Source organism: Mus musculus, chromosome 9, assembly GCF_000001635.26.
Source record: "Mus musculus strain C57BL/6J chromosome 9, GRCm38.p6 C57BL/6J".
In the NCBI taxonomy this organism is placed as follows: Eukaryota; Metazoa; Chordata; class Mammalia; order Rodentia; family Muridae; genus Mus; species Mus musculus.
Window position 1 is genome coordinate 7,271,670 of NC_000075.6, and position 13,166 is coordinate 7,284,835.

General features: G+C 38.2%; 1 protein-coding gene across 1 annotated transcript; it reads left to right on the forward strand.

The window, feature by feature from the left end:
- The first annotated feature begins 844 nt into the window (after window positions 1-844).
- Window positions 845-11,664, forward strand: Mmp13 (matrix metallopeptidase 13). The gene is made up of 10 exons (NM_008607.2): window positions 845-1,008; window positions 1,096-1,337; window positions 2,224-2,372; window positions 2,540-2,665; window positions 4,878-5,039; window positions 6,242-6,359; window positions 7,162-7,295; window positions 8,457-8,616; window positions 9,164-9,267; window positions 10,349-11,664. Exons 1-10 carry the CDS (start codon window positions 886-888, stop codon window positions 10,447-10,449), a joined length of 1,419 nt encoding a protein of 472 aa, NP_032633.1. The 5' UTR covers window positions 845-885; the 3' UTR covers window positions 10,450-11,664.
- The last annotated feature ends 1,502 nt before the right edge of the window (window positions 11,665-13,166 follow it).

Below are 13,166 nucleotides of genomic sequence, written 5' to 3' on the forward strand. Positions count from 1 at the left end.
TTTATAATGATGTTACCAGTTCTGTTTGTGATTCACTGAATACATAGTTTCAGAGTTGTAATGCTTGGATGATTTTTGTGCTTTACTGTGTCAGATGACTTTTGTTGGTATTTGTGATTGTTTCACTGGATACAGTTTCTAAGAAATGTAATGTTCAGTTTTTAATGTATAAAACCCCCTGCTTGAGAGCTGCAGAATACACTCAGATTCAAACTGCCTCTGTGTTTGTTTCTGTTTGTCACCACTGAATCCTTACCCACCTCGCTTCAAGGACCCTCATTCCAGGGACCCCCATACCCGACTGCGGTGGTCTGTGGCAGGACTCAATCATCTACAGTGTCTTAAAGACCTCAAGCTTGGTTCTTATACATTTCTGAGGCCTTCAAGGAAATACAGCAAGGATTCTCACTGTTGCTGCTCAAGACAGAATAGAGTTGAGAACTCATCAACCTATAACCATTTTGTGGACAGAACTTTGTCTTTCCTTACAGGAACAAACATTTTACTTTGCTATTATTATTACCTGAAAAACTCAGAGTAGCTGTTTTCCCTACAAAAGGAAGACAACATTTTTGTCCAGTGAAGTGAAAAATATACTAGCTGCTGCTTCTCCCCACTATATCCATGAAAATGCTGAGGCTGTTTATTTTGCCAGATGAGTTTTGATATTCCCCCACTGAAAGTAGAGATGCCTTCATTTTCCATTTCCCTCAGATTCTGCCACAAACCACACTTAGGAAGAAAAAAAAATACCATGTAAGCATGTTTACCTTCGCCTCACTAGGAAGTTAACACACACCCCAAAGTGGTGACTCATCACTATCATGCTATAAAATAGAAGATGCTTGCCCTGGGAAGGAGAGACTCCAGGCACTGCTGGGCACCATGCATTCAGCTATCCTGGCCACCTTCTTCTTGTTGAGCTGGACTCCCTGTTGGTCCCTGCCCCTTCCCTATGGTGATGATGATGATGATGACCTGTCTGAGGAAGACCTTGTGTTTGCAGAGGTACTGTATTCTGCCAAGGATGGCACTGTAGTGCATTTCTCAAATCCCTATTCTCTTAAAAGCTGGTTATTTTGGTCTCTTTTCTAGCACTACTTGAAATCATACTACCATCCTGCGACTCTTGCGGGAATCCTGAAGAAGTCTACAGTGACCTCCACAGTTGACAGGCTCCGAGAAATGCAATCTTTCTTTGGCTTAGAGGTGACTGGCAAACTTGATGATCCCACCTTAGACATCATGAGAAAACCAAGATGTGGAGTGCCTGATGTGGGTGAATACAATGTTTTCCCTAGAACACTCAAATGGTCCCAAACGAACTTAACTTACAGGTAAAGCAGAGGCTCTGTCCCTCACATATGTTACTTTTTTCTTCTACGTGTCTGACGTTAAGTAGGCCTGGAGTAGTTAATTGGAGGTTCGGTTCAGAATTAGCTTTAATACAAGGTTAAGAAGCACAGAAGTAACTTATATTTAATATCTGATTGCATTTTTCTGCAAAATTAAAAAGTTTATATTACACGTATTTCTAAATGAGTTCTGTAAGTCAACATAAAAAACTAATAAATTAGTAAGACCTATTATCTCAATGCTAGCCCCAACATTATTTTTGGTGAGTGTCTCAAGATATTTCTTGTAGAAATGAAACCACAAGTCAGGGAAGAAATTTAAAAAATTTTTGCTGTATTTATGATGATGTTCCTGAAGATGGAGGGTTCCACTCTTTCCTCAGACCCTACAGTGCCAGATTTTAGCTGCCAACAAATTTATATTTAATATGTTAAATTTAAGGTGCCAAGGTATTTATTTATTTGACAGTGATTAAATATTAGACAGAACTCTTGAATTTAATTCTTTTAAAGCACCTATTATATCTAATGGAAACTTTAAAGCAGCCATTTCAAGTTGAAAAGCAATATTCTAAGAAAGTATATTTGCTTTTTTTGTTCTATGTTGTTTGTTTGTTTAATGTATTTATTTAATGTACAAGTGTTCTGCTGCATATACAGCCACCTGCCTGAAGAGGATATCAGATCTCCCTATAGCCCTATGAATGATTGTGAGCCACCTTGTGATTGCTAGGAAATGAACTCGGGACCTCTGGGAGAGCAGCCAGTGCTCTTAGCCACTGAGCCATCTCACCAGTCCCTAAGAGAGTATGTTTTACAAACAGTTTTAACCTTTCAAAATTTAGCTGACATTTTCTATGTTGAATAGGATTGTGAACTATACTCCTGATATGTCCCATTCTGAAGTGGAGAAGGCCTTCAGAAAAGCCTTCAAGGTCTGGTCTGATGTGACACCACTGAATTTCACCAGAATCTATGATGGCACTGCTGACATCATGATATCTTTTGGGACTAAAGGTAAGGGTGTGGAGTTATTTAGACACATGCTCATACACTAATCCTTCCTTGCTTTCATTTTTTTTTATTCCTTTCACCAGTCATTTACCAATTTCAAAGCATTTGAAAAAGCTGCCAAGTCAGGCACAGTATATATAATGGGACTCTAACTCTTGCTGTCTGCATAGAACATGGTGACTTCTACCCATTTGATGGACCTTCTGGTCTTCTGGCACACGCTTTTCCTCCTGGACCAAACTATGGTGGGGATGCCCATTTTGATGATGATGAAACCTGGACAAGCAGTTCCAAAGGTAATCTTCCTTGTAAAGACTTAGCTCATGTTACTGGATATAGTCTCACTGACACAGTTAGAAAGCATACAAGCAAATCGTGTTTAGCATTTGATTATGCTTTCTAAAATAACAAAAGTATATTTTGTGCTAATTGGTGCCACACCAAACTTTTTTTGTACAAATCATTAAATATGAATAAATTATATGATATTTCTTGCTATGACCTCAAGAATATTCTTTTTGAAATGGGGTCAAACATCTTCTCTTTTAGGCATGGTTCTGTTTCTTTCTTTGGTTTATAGTTTTGCTGTTTAAAGAAATATAGTTTTTTATAAATCTATCTCTAAAAACTATCATGGCTGGTGCTATGGTCCACAACTATATTGGATGTTATTTGAAATAGACTTTTTTTTTTTGGCTGAAATATTAATGGCATAGGCTAGTTAAACTTCTATACCTCATTAGGCACGTTACTTGTCTCAGACTTTCCTACAGCATTCATTCATTCATTCATTCATTTATTTATTTACTTACTTACTTTTTTTTTGGTTTTTGGTTTTTGTTTTTGTTTTTTTGAGACAGGGTTTCTCTGTATAGCCTTGGCTGTCTTGGAACTCACTCTGTAGATCAGGCTAGCCTCGAACTCAGAAATCTTCCTCTCCCTCTCAAGTGCTGGGATTAAAGGCATGTGCCAACACTGCCCGACTCAGCACTCATTCATAAACACTGCTTTTCAAAAACAAGGTGACATCTTACTCAAAATAGCTAGTGTGCAGGTGTGGTTGTATTTATGAGAGTAAAATGAAACTAAGTGTTCAATAAATTCTCTCAGTAGTTAGATCTGTGATTCTGTAGCTACCATTCTCAGCTACTTCTTGTTTTTAAAAGCTCAAAATAATTGGGATATTAACTTACCAAGAACAGCCTCAGAATATTCAAAGTAAGATTTAACTTTGGATCAAGAGAGATTCTGAGTTAGAGCAACTAAGAACAATCATCATAGAAGTTGTTTTTTATTATTTACTTAAATAAAATGGAAGCCATGGTTGATGTTCAGCTATAATCCCAGCACTCAGGAGGCTGAAGTTAGATCATGAATTTGGGTCCAGTTTGAGTTGTATTGGGAGCCTCTGTCTCAAAAAATTTAAGAGAGTAAATAAGTAAAGAATGAATGAATGAATGAATGAATGAATGAGTGGGTTCCTGCCCAAGTGAGAGTAAAATTGGCCCATTCACAATGAATGCCACCTCTCCAATACTTTTAACCTGTCTCTGGAGGGGAAGGGGATGGTTTACATATTCATGCTTTTAGTATCTCATAAGAAGAGTGGGTTTCCTGAGAAGAGCAGCTAGTATTGTTAAAAGTCACAGTAAGTCCCAGACTCAGACTCTTACATGAATCACAGGTTTGAAATGTTTAGTTGAAATAATTGAAAATATATACAGGAAAAATCTGACTTAAGTTTTCAGATGAAGGTTAAAAATAGTTAAGTGACTAATTACTATTCACTGCAATAATTATTGTTCATCCCAACCATGTGACCTTTGAGTGCAAGTCAGTTTATTTTCTTTACACATTGGCTCTGATAACAAAGTATATTTAATGAGCAAATAAAACACTGGCTCGAGCTCCCCCTCTCATCTGTCTTGGGGCATTGCTTTTTGTGGTGCTGGAGATTGGGCCTTTGTGAATACGAGGCAGATGCTCTACTACTGAGATACATCCCCAGCATTTTCCATTTACCATGCACTCTTACAATTTAAAATAACAGTCTAAAAGTTGGCAGAGAGTTATTAGAGGAAAAGTGGAAATACAGTAGCATGTTCATTATCCCTCTGAATAATGTTCTAAGCTAAGCCTAAAGCTATGTGGGACCTCATGTGACCCCCATATGGCTGATTCTGGATCATTTCTGTCTTCTCACTTAACCTGGCTAGAGAAGACAGAGAAAAATCAGAACTATTCTATTCTCTACTGACTACTAATTATCTGGGAGAAAGCTGTTGATACCACTGTAGGTAACTGATTCTTTATGGAGAACGATATAGCTCTTATAGTAATACAGATTACTATTTCGAATCAACACTTTGACTCTTCCTTTAAGCTACTGATCACTAGCTATAAGAGTAAGATGCTGAGTTAGGAAAAGATATGGAGAGATTAGAGTTTCCTTCATCTTCCCCTCACTAAAGGGTCTTGCTTTCTCATTGTTTCTTGTTTTTCTTACAGGCTACAACTTGTTTATTGTTGCTGCCCATGAGCTTGGCCACTCCCTAGGTCTGGATCACTCCAAGGACCCAGGAGCCCTGATGTTTCCCATCTATACCTACACTGGCAAAAGCCATTTCATGCTTCCTGATGATGACGTTCAAGGAATTCAGTTTCTTTATGGTAAAACTTAATCTACCAGTTGCAAAACTGATGAACACAGTTACATTGGCAAATAGTTGTACCTTTTCTTTCTACACTAATAATTCATTTATCATGTTTTCAAAATGAGAGAGCAAACTGCTTGTCTGGGTAGAAAACAATTCATTTCTGTTTTCCAGGCCGCTCTTCCTTGTATTTATACTCTTATTCCCATTTAAATTATGAAGCTTCTGACCTCTGTTGAGTTTAAAGACTCTGTGCACAGCAGCAGAGCTAATGATGAAGAGAATATAAACAGCGCTTGTAAATTCCGACATTGTTCAAACATTGCAGTTTGCTGCCAGAAGAACCTCTTGTGGGCCTTTGGTGGTTTTTAATGAACATCTGCAATGAGGAATTTCCTCTGTTTTCATCCATTTTTCCAATAATATTTACAAAACAATTAAATGTCAACCCAAACAGTTATTTCTGGGTTCTGTGTCATAAATAGAATTACAGCCACTGCTCACAGCAGTACAAATGCTCTTGGAGAATTAGCTCAGAAAACTTGTTCATACCACCCTAGCCCACTGTTACACCTCTGGATTAAAACAGACTATTACAGCTTATGTGACTAAAGGCATAAACGTGATGGTGGCAAAGGAACTTTGCAAGTTTATTTTGTAATTCTTAATTCCACCAAGTTTTGACCACGGTATTGTGGACAGAATTATGTAGAGGGAAAATCAGTATGGGGTTACTGCCCAACATGTGAGCTGTGGAAAAGTTATAAACATGTGAGAGGTCATGGCTAGATGAGCTGCAGTGTGGCAAACTGGTAAAGCAAAGTCAACTGACATCAATAGTTGTTGAAATTGTCAAAGAAGGATCCGTGTGGAGATCTGGAGAACTGGACTTAGAGAAGTGTGCTCTCTGAGGGTACATAGTAGGCTGTTACCGTGTGGCAGAAATGGTTTCAGGGTTTGGGTTTACCTTGGATTTTTATTATCAACTTCAAAGAATGTTCATTTATAGTTCAGAAGAATTCTGAAGAAGTTGACAGCAGTGAGAACAGAAAGATGGCACCCTACAGAAAAGAATCGGGGGCTGCCGGGTATTGGAATAAGAGTTCAAGAACTACTGACCTTCCTGCAAGGAGCCCTTTGCTGCTCTTCCCAGAAGAATCAGCTTCACCTGTGGCTCAGGACACTGGGAAAGTTCTCTTATCTGCTTTGTCACTGCAGGTCCAGGCGATGAAGACCCCAACCCTAAGCATCCCAAAACACCAGAGAAGTGTGACCCAGCCCTATCCCTTGATGCCATTACCAGTCTCCGAGGAGAAACTATGATCTTTAAAGACAGGTATTCTTAAGATTCCTTTGTCAAATCTGCGTAAAATCTGGTAAAACTCTGTCTGCAAAGTACCAAAGCACCTGTCAAACTTCCCAAGGGTAACACAGAAACAGTAGACCCAAGGGCACTTTACTTACATGTTTTAGATCAAATAACTGGTGGATAAATCTTAATAAGAAAAAGGAAAAGTAGAAATCTAATATGCTTGGAAGACATGAAAACTATTGAAAGTAATTCTGCATTAGTAAATTTACCGATAGCTGCACTACTCTCTTTCAAGATGGAGAGACTGATTCAAATACCTATGCTGGAATTTTCAAAGAGGGAGTGATTTATGATAGAAACTATAGGTAATGATAAGTGAAATATTAACTTCAAATTTGTAGGTGGAAGCAGCCTGCTTGTGTGTTAATCTCTTCATGCATCATGACTCCATGTGTGGCCTGATACCATCTCCAACACCTCTGTTACAAATCTAATTCCATGCTCCACAGTGTTTCCTCTTTATCGGTTTGCATGGCTCTTGAGATCATGGAAGATACATTCTTAGAACCTAACAGTGCATGGCAATGTTGCTTGCCACTCTAAATATTTACAAAGTTGAATAAAGCATGGTTTCGATCCAAAAAAAGTTTAGAGCCTTTCCTAAGGCTCTGTGACATTTCAAATGAGAAGACCTCTGGCTACAAATGGCTTACTCTTGTCCCTTTTATGAGTTGTAGTGCCTTGTCTGCATTGATGTGGATAGTTGTCATCAGCAGGATAGAATTATTTCACTTAATTTAACAAACTATTTTGCCATTTGCTTTAGATTCTTCTGGCGCCTGCACCCTCAGCAGGTTGAGGCTGAGCTCTTTTTGACAAAGTCCTTTTGGCCAGAACTTCCCAACCATGTGGATGCTGCATATGAACATCCATCCCGTGACCTTATGTTTATCTTTAGAGGTAAGACTGCCATTAGGGAGGCTTTCCAAGTGGCCAACGTGACATAATTGGGTGATAAACTTGATATTACCAGAGACTTAGTAACAAGACCATTACCAAAATAATATCTAAATTTAGAAAAGAGTATAATATAGGAAAATTATAAAGCACCTGTGCCTGTCCTACCAAATGTCTTTAGTTTGGTATGTAAAAGGTTTATATCATGGGATGGAAGCATGCTCAGTGCCTAGCACATTGAGCCTCTGGGTTTGATCCCCAGCAATGCAAAGGAAAAAGGGGAAAGGTCATTGTCATCATGCCTATTCTTTGCTCTGTCACACTCATTTCCGGTTTCTCTTTTAATCTTTTTTTTAATAGCATGCCACAGAAACATAGTGTGTATTTTGAAAATGCAGGAAAAAATTAAGCAAGATTCTCTTCTCTATTAATAAGTTCACATCCTGATTTACTTTTCTAGTCCTTCACCGGGTTTATACACATTTGAGGCAGAACCTAGATATACTTTTATGTTCTGCTTCTTTTATTCCCCTGCTAGGCTGACTGTCCTGTTATCCCTTAGGGTCCTTTTGCTTACACCCCTGACCTCAAGTGCTAGAGTGCTAAGTGCCTGGCTTCTGATATGAGTGCTCAGAATCTGAGCAAAGGTCCTCGAGTTTCCACAGCAGGCACTCCATCCACAAGCCATCTCTCCAGCCCCTACTATGTAATAATCATGGGGTGGGAGTAGGGGGTGAAAATGCTACCCTGGGTTAATGACCACAATGTATCACATAACGTTCTGCCAATGGCATTCCTATTTCTTGACTCTTGTACATGAATGTAGCTGCTTTCTAAAGAAAAAAAACTTTTACTGATATAAAACTTGAATTTTGAATCTATTTCACTGTCCTAGTTATTCCTTATTTAGAAATTTTAGTAAATTTTCATTCAGCTCCAATAAATTGACAAGTTTGTTGTGATGTTTGGCTGACTATTTTGATAAACAGGAAGTCCCAGACTTAAATCCTGTCTTTGTTGGAAGGAGGTTTCTATTTCTTTATTTCAGACACCAGCGTTGAGTATATTACTTCTTACACAGTTTTCCATGTCAGTAAATGCTTACATGCCCATACCTTGACGTATGCTCCTTGGTAATTAAAATGGCTCTTTCACTGATTCTAGGGAGAAAATTCTGGGCTCTGAATGGTTATGACATTCTGGAAGGTTATCCCAGAAAAATATCTGACCTGGGATTCCCAAAAGAGGTGAAGAGACTGAGCGCTGCGGTTCACTTTGAGAACACGGGGAAGACCCTCTTCTTCTCTGAGAACCACGTGTGGAGGTGAGGCATCCCTCTACCCACCACGTATGGGGCAGAGTTGGCATCTGCAGTTGCCGCTGCTCTCAACCATTTCCTATACTTTGTTTTCAGTCACAGGGGTGGTTTTACTGACATGTTTATATATTTAAGTTAGCACACAAAGCCCTGAGTTTCACTTATTCCATATGTGACATTGTATTTTGTTCATCCATTGCGGTCTGCCTTCTGCTCCCCTTCCATACCCTCTCATGCTTTATTTTGGATGTGCACAATTCCTGTTCCATGTCAGCTCCTCCTGGTACTAAAGCCCACATGAGCTCTTGCGAACCCATTTCACACACACACACACACACACACACACACACACACACACACAGAGAGACATCTCATGCACATACAGACCATCCATAATATTTATTTTCTCCCACCCATACATTTCTTCATAAGGCGAAGTCATCTCTTAATTTTGGCAATTTTGTTCCTTCTAATTCTTTGCCCAAATTCTCCTTCTTGTTATCCTCTCTCCTGCATTTTTGATAAATACAACTTTCTTTTTCTTATTAAACAGTTATGATGATGTTAACCAGACTATGGACAAAGATTATCCCCGCCTCATAGAAGAGGAATTCCCTGGAATTGGCAACAAAGTAGATGCTGTCTATGAGAAAAATGGTAAGTAGTTACATTGCACTGATTTTATAAAAGGGCTTCTGGGCCCTCAGACGTTTTTTATATACAAAGAATTTTAATAAAGAATTCAAATGGCTTATATATGCATGCTCACTAAGGTATTGTTTCTGTGTGATTACTTAGATAGCAAAAAAATAACCTGATTAGAATCAATGAGAATTTTACTTAATTACTACCAAGTGTGTGAACAACAGATCTTGAACCTCAGGATGACCTTAAATTACATGTAAAAGTGTCAAGAGGCAGAGGGTTATGTCAAAATTCAAATTAGGGCTGGAGTGGAGAGTAATTTATAAAGATTCATAATTATCATAACTATACAGTTATTTTTGCTTTAATTACAATGGGAATTATCTCTGAATATGAACGTTCAAAACTAGAACTTGTAACAAGACAGTTAATTCTAGTGCATAATTTATGTAATCTATGAATATTTAGATATATTTTTAAAATACCTCTAATAGAGTATATTTACATAATCTCCCCTGCTTCTTTATTCTCCCTTAATCTCTCCCATGTTCCTCCCTCAGATTGCTGGCTTCCCTGATTTTTATAGTCATATATCCTTTAAACTATAAGCAATGCATTAAAACTCTGGTAGCCTTTTAAAAAATAAAGATTGAAAGGTATAAAACTTAATGAAGAGCCAGCCTGGCATGAACTGGTGGGTCGCAGGTGAATCTCAGGCACTGCAGTAACCAATTGTAATTGATAATTCCCATTGTAATTAAAGTAAAAATAACTGTATAGTTATGATAATTATGAATCTTTATAAATTACTCTTCACTCCAGCCCTAATATGAATTTTGACATAACCCTCTGCCTCTTGACACTTTTACATGTAACTTAAGGTCATCCTGAGGTTCAACATCTGTTGTTCACACACTTGGTAGTAGCTAAGTAAAATTCTCATTGATTCTAACAGGATATTTTGTTTGCTATCTAAGTAACCAATTGAATATTTAGCAAAGGACTATCACAGATTAAATCTCCAATCTTAGCTGCAGTAAATCCTAATATTTTTAAAGTCTGAGATTTTTTCTTTTGTTCTCTTTCTTCCTAGGCTATATCTACTTTTTCAATGGGCCCATACAGTTTGAATACAGTATCTGGAGTAATCGCATTGTGAGAGTCATGCCAACAAATTCCATATTGTGGTGTTAAGCATCTTTAAAAGTTGTTATTTATCTCCCAGAGAGTATTTGGAATACTTTCAGATGTATGGGGTGGGGGTGGGGTGGAGATATCAGGGGAGAGCTTAGTTCTGTGAACGAGCTTCAGTAAGTTATCTTTGAGCATACAGTATCTATATGACTATGCGTGGCTGGAACCACATGGAAGAATTTTAAAGTAATGCAATTGAGAACCCCAAGGATCACCTGATTCTTGCGTGCTATGAAGAAACAAGATTGATAATAACCCACAGCAAACATGGGGTCCATCTGCTTTTGAGAGCATGCATAATTATTAATATATTTATTTTAAAAAGCCTAACAGACATAAAATAAATCATATTTATATAACTGAATTGTCTTTACAAAAAAGTATAAACTTAGAAACTTGAAAATTGTGAGGAGTTCATGTATGGGGAGCCACAGATGAGCACAGATAAAGGGAAATGCCTAAAAAATGCACGTTAACGGACAACTTTCCAAAGAGAGATTTCAGCTTTTCACTGCGAGCGTTCAGATTTACATCCACTTTTATACAACCAATAAAAAAATACCAAAGTCACTAAAGAAAGGGGATAACAGCCACTACAAGGACAGTGGAGGTGGCCTTACATTTGGCTTAATTTTTATGTTGGTCATTACTCAAGGCTATGCACACTGGTAGAAGATATTGAGAGAGAAATGGAGGAGATTTCTCTTTTTATTAAATATTTAGGCATTGAAAAGACCATAGTGTGAAAAGTCAAAATTGCTATAAGATACGTAAGCAATGCCATAGCTTTTTCATGAATTATTTGACTATTTTAGAATAAAACTAATGTTTCAACCTTGTTTATCTACCCACTTGTTCTAATGACCTATAGACTCTTTGATACATAGTCTCTTTTCTAGTAACTTGTGTGACAGGGGCTAAGGCAGAAATATTATGTAGAAGTAGATCCAGCTAAGACACAGCAAGCCAGAATAAAGACTGTGCCAGCTGGTCAGTCGCCCTTTTGAGACCACTCCTTTGTGCTCCACCATGTTTGTTAATCCCTCTCTGCTTTCCTTAGCGAGTAACACTTGGTGCTTACTGATGTGTGAAAAGCTATTGTGTCAAGAGACAGTGTTAATTAAACTGGGAAAATACAAAAGAACTGTTTTTTTGAATAATATGTTAGACTGTATTTATGTTGTTTCTAATAAAAATAAGTGTTTTCAGCAGATATTACTATTCGGTGTATTTAATTTTTGGCCATAATTCAAATTTTCTTTTTTTTTAATTAGATATTTTCTTCATTTACATTTCAAATCCTATCTCAAAAGTCCTCTATACCCTCCCCCTGCCCTGATCCCAAACCCACCCACTCCAACTTCCTGACCCTGGCATTCCCCTGTACTGGGGCATATGATCGTCACAAGACCAAGAGCCTCTCCTCCCATTGATGGCTAACTAGGCCATCCTCTGCTATATATGCAACTAGAGACACAGCTCTTGGGGGGTACTGGTTAGTTCATATTGTTGTTCCTCCTATAAAGTTGCAGACCCCTTTAGCTCCCTAGGTACTTTCTCTAGCTCCTTCATTAGGGGCCCTGTGTTCCATCCAATAGATAACTGTGAGCATAGTCTTCTGAATTTGTCAGGCATTGGGATAGCCTCACAAGAGAGAGCTATATCAGGGTCTTGTCAGCAAAATCTTGAAGGCATATGCAATAGTGTATGAGTTTGGTGGTTGTATATGGGATGGATCCCCGATGGGAGGTCTCTGGATGATCCTTCCTTCCCTCTCAGCTCAGAACTTTGTCTCTTAAACCCCTTCCGTGGGTATTTTGTTCCCCATTCTAAGAAGGAATGAAGTATCCACACTTTGGTTCATCCTTCTTGAGTTTCATGTATTTTGCAAATTGTACCTTAGGTATTCTGAGTTTCTGGGCTAATGTCCACTTATCAACGAGTGCATATCATGTGTGTTCTTTTGTGACTGGGTTACCTCATTCAGGATGATACCCTCCAGATCCATTCACTTGCCTAGGAATTTCATGAATTCATTGTTTTTAATTGCTGAGTTGTACTTCATTGTGTAAATGTACCACATTTTCTGTATCCATTCATCTATTGAGGGACATCTGGGTTCTTTCCAGATTCTGGCTATTATAAATAAGGCTGCTATGAACATAATGGAGCATGTGTCCTTATTACAAGTTGGAACATCTTATTGGAATATGCCCAGAAGTGGTATTACTGGATCTTTTGGTAGTACTATGTCCAATTTTCTAAGGAACCGCCAGACTGATTTCCAGAGTGGTTGTACCAGCTTGCAATCCCACCAACAATGAAGGTTCCTCTTTCTCCACATCCTTTCCAGCATCGACTGTCACCTGAATTTTTGATCTTAGCCATTCTGACTGGTGTGAGGTGGAATCTTAGGGTTGTTTTGATTTGCATTTCCCTGATGATTAAGGATGTTGACCATTTTTTCAGGTGCTTCTCAGCCATTCTGTATTCCTCAGTTGAGAATTCTTTGTTTAGCTCTGTAGCCCATTTTTTAATAGGGTCATTTGACTTTCTGGAGTCCATTTTCTTGAATTTTTCATATATATTTTGGATATTAGTACCCTATCTGATTTAGGATTGGTAAAGATCCTTTCCCAGTCTGTTGGTTGTCAGAGACCATCCCGTGAGAAAACTAGCCCTTCACAATCTCCCTGACAGGCCAAATGGCCTCCTGT